Source organism: Benincasa hispida, chromosome 2 (assembly GCF_009727055.1).
Source record: "Benincasa hispida cultivar B227 chromosome 2, ASM972705v1, whole genome shotgun sequence".
In the NCBI taxonomy this organism is placed as follows: domain Eukaryota; kingdom Viridiplantae; phylum Streptophyta; class Magnoliopsida; order Cucurbitales; family Cucurbitaceae; genus Benincasa; species Benincasa hispida.
This window is the reverse complement of record NC_052350.1, coordinates 11,210,307-11,214,013: the sequence shown is the minus strand read 5'-3', so window position 1 is coordinate 11,214,013 and position 3,707 is coordinate 11,210,307. Positions and strand designations below refer to the sequence as shown.

General features: G+C 33.4%; 1 protein-coding gene across 1 annotated transcript; it reads left to right on the top strand.

The window, feature by feature from the left end:
* The first annotated feature begins 704 nt into the window (after window positions 1-704).
* On the top strand, window positions 705-3,334 carry LOC120072217 (cytochrome P450 736A117-like). Its single transcript, XM_039024629.1, has 2 exons — window positions 705-1,677; window positions 2,559-3,334. The coding sequence occupies exons 1-2, from the start codon at window positions 766-768 to the stop codon at window positions 3,159-3,161; spliced, it is 1,515 nt and encodes a 504-aa protein (XP_038880557.1). The 5' UTR covers window positions 705-765; the 3' UTR covers window positions 3,162-3,334.
* The last annotated feature ends 373 nt before the right edge of the window (window positions 3,335-3,707 follow it).

The window sequence follows — 3,707 nt, the reverse complement described above, 5'->3', positions numbered from 1 at the left end:
TATTCACGGTAAACAAAATGGATAAAAGATTATCACAAACTTAATTTTTTATTAAATAACAAAAATATATCAACTTACCAAAAAAAATATTGTACTAAAACAAATTAATAATATGAAGATGGTGGAAATTTTGATGGTTATTAAATTTGGCGGAGAAATATGTTAAAAGAATGATTGGGAAGAAAATATGAGGGACATGGAAGATTGGTTCTCGGGTTTTTAAGGAGAAAATGAAAAAAGAGGTGAAGGAAATGAGGTGTTGGAAGTGGGGAAAACGGGTAGAATTTATGTTGATATTAAAGTGGAGAAAGACAAAATTAAAAAGTAACTCACGGCCAATGAGGCGTGCCGTGGCAAGTAGACAGTCAGTCCTAAATACGTCTGTTCAACCGACATATTCCGAATGAATTGACCTTTCGTTTTCTTTTATTTATATAAAATTGAGGGAAGAATGATAACAAAAATAATAAAATATTCATAAATGAAGGACGCATTCGGATAAAGACAAAAAAAAAAAAAAAAATACCACTCTTTTTACTAAATAATTTGAAAACTCCCCTTTTACCTAATTAAAATCTAAAACAACCCAATTTTTGTAATTAACCCCCTCTATCAGAGTTGCCTAAGTTTGTTTTTTTGTCCACACAAACGTGCGATTGATGGCATTGGAATAATTATTTGTTGGATCCTTCATTATATATACATCCAAATTTCTTCATTTCCAAAATGCCAAAAAACTTAAACCGATACTAAAAAGAAAAAATTATGGAAACTCCTCTTCTTCTTCCTTCTATTCAACTGTTACTCCATTCAATTTCCTTCACTGCTTTCATCGTCATCCTCATCTTCCTTCTCCAAAAATGGCTACTCTCCTCTTCAAAAACCTCACCGCCATCTCCACCAAAGCTTCCAATCTTCGGCCACCTTCTGAGCCTCGGCTCCCTTCCCCATCTCACTCTGCTAAACTATGCCCACCGCCATGGTCCTCTGTTTCTCCTTCGCCTCGGCTCTGTTCCCACCATCGTCGTTTCTTCCGCCGATCTCGCTCGTGATATCATGAAAACCCACGATCTCATCTTTGCTAACCGACCCAAATCAAGCATGAGCCAGAAAATTCTTTACAGCTCCAGAGACATAGCTGCTTCTCCCTACGGCGAGTACTGGCGGCAGATGAAAAGCATTTGCGTGCTTCATCTCTTGAGCAACAAAAGGGTTCAATCCTTCTGTTCTGTAAGAGAAGAAGAGGTTAAATCGATGATTGAAAAGATTCAACACAACCCTGTTTCTGTGAATTTGACTGAAATTTTCTCTTGTTTGACTAACGATGTGATTTGCAGAGTGTGTTTAGGGAGGAAATACAGAGTGGGAGAAGAAGGGATGAGGTTCAGAGGTCTTTTAATGGAATTTGTGGAATTATTTGGGAGTTTTTGCATAAGAGATTTCATTCCTTGGCTGGGTTGGATTGATGGGATTACTGGGATGGATTCTAAAGCAAACAGAGTAGCCAAAGAGCTGGATGGTTTCTTTGACAGAGTGATTGAAGATCATATGAATCCAGAAAACAGAGACCAGAATTGTGAGGAGCACAAGGATTTGGTAGATGTTCTGCTTTGGATACAGAGAGAAAACTCTCTTGGATTTCCACTTGTGATGGATAGCATCAAAGCTATAATCTTGGTAAGATGAGTTTCCCCACATTACTTCTAAAAAGTTTCATTTCTTACTTATCTAACTTTTGCTCGCACATTGGAAACATCATATACACCAACTATTAACCTCGTGTAATTGCCATGGTTAACACTTTTATGTCCGCTTATTTCATGAAAATAAGGAGTGGAAAGGAAAATGATATTTTATTATCATATTTGATACAAATTTTTAATTTCGAAAATGAAAATATCTTATCCTAAAGTGGTTTTTCATGACCACCCAAATTGATGGATTTTCTCCATTTTCAATAGTTTTTCCTCTCTCTCTCTTTATTTTATCTTTTCATTTTATCTATTTTTCTTTTTCTTTTTCTTTTTTTTTTTGATATTGGTTAATTTATTTAATTTTTATAAACCTGTTTAGATTAAATTTATAATTGACATATATAATTCATTTTATTAATAATAATGCTAATATAATAATTTATTCTATTATTATGAATTAATATGAAAAACTATAATCTTTTAAAAAATATATGAATAACTATAATTATATTTGCTCAAGTTCTTTTTATTGGTAATATATAGACTTCAAGAACTAGATCTAAGTTTTATTATATCTATCAATTTTTTTACATTGTGTTATATCTTATTAATACTCTAAGCTTGATTGTTATATTTGTTGTTACCCTTATCAAATATATGCATAGCTCATCAAGCCCATATAGGCATTTGGGCTAAAAATAAAAGTTGGAATATCATCCAAGAATGGTAAGTCCCAAGAGGCATGTATCATGCATGCTTAGAATCTAACAATCTTTATAATATGCATGATCTACTCCTTTTATTATCAATTAGTTTTGAGATAAAACCTAATGTTATCTAATAACCTTGAGATTATGACTACAGGACATGTTTGCAGCAGGCACAGACACGACTTACACAGTATTGGAATGGGCGATGTCAGAATTGTTGAAACATCCAGAAACCATGAAGAAACTGAAGAATGAAATCAGAGAAATAAAAGGTGATCACAAAAGATGTTATGTAAATGAGAATGATTTAGAAAAAATGGTTTATTTAAAGGCAGTAATCAAAGAGACGTTGCGACTGCACCCACCCATCCCACTTCTCGTTCCTAGAGAATCAATCAGACCCATAAAGTTAAGAGGGTATGACATCAATCCTGGAACTCGAGTTATAATCAATGCATGGGCGATCGGGAGAGACCCAAAACTATGGGGAGAAGCAGAGGAGTTTAGGCCAGAAAGGTTTATGAACAATTCAATAGATTTCAAGGGTCAGGATTTCGAGTTGATCCCATTTGGTGCAGGGAGAAGAGGATGTCCTGGGATTGTGTTTGCAACTGCAATTAATGAGATAGCTTTAGCAAATTTGGTGCATAAGTTTGATTGGATGGTTCCAAATGGTGAGGGTTTGGACATGACAGGAGCGTTTGGGTTGACCATTCATAGGAATTTTCCACTGGTGGCTACAGCAACTCCTTGTTAGAGGAACACACACCAAAATTTTTAGTTGAGTTGCAAATTTGGTCTTGTAATTTAAAGAAAGTTAGAATTTCGTCCATATATTTTATAATTATAGTTTTGTTCTTGTGTTTTTATATAAAAAAAATTCTCGTAAATAGACGCTACAGTAGAAAATATTAATGGAAGGTTATCAAACTATTGAGACTATTTATGCATTATCAGACCATAAAGACTAAGATCTAATTCTTAAAATCATAGAAACTAAATTCTTACTTTCATTAAACCAAGGGACTAAATTTTCAATTTAACCAATTTTCATTTATTGGATGTGCTTTTGGTTACTTTTTAACTTTTAAATAAAGTAACATAGTTCAACAATAATTAACATGTATTATATTTCTTTTGAAACTGGAGGTTCACGTCTCTCCACTCTTTCATTGTTGTATTCAAAATATATTCAACACTTCCAGTGGTACTCATTTCAACCCATTTATATTCATCTATTGTTTCTAAATTTATTTCTCACTTGTTGACATTACATGAGTACTATACCCCCATTTTTTTTTGT

Coding starts and splice junctions, on each gene's coding strand:
- LOC120072217 (XM_039024629.1), top strand. CDS start 766: ATGGAAACTCCTCTTCTTCTTCCTTCTATTCAACTGTTACTCCATTCA. Junction 1,678..2,558: donor GCATCAAAGCTATAATCTTG/GTAAGATGAGTT, acceptor TTATGACTACAG/GACATGTTTGCAGCAGGCAC.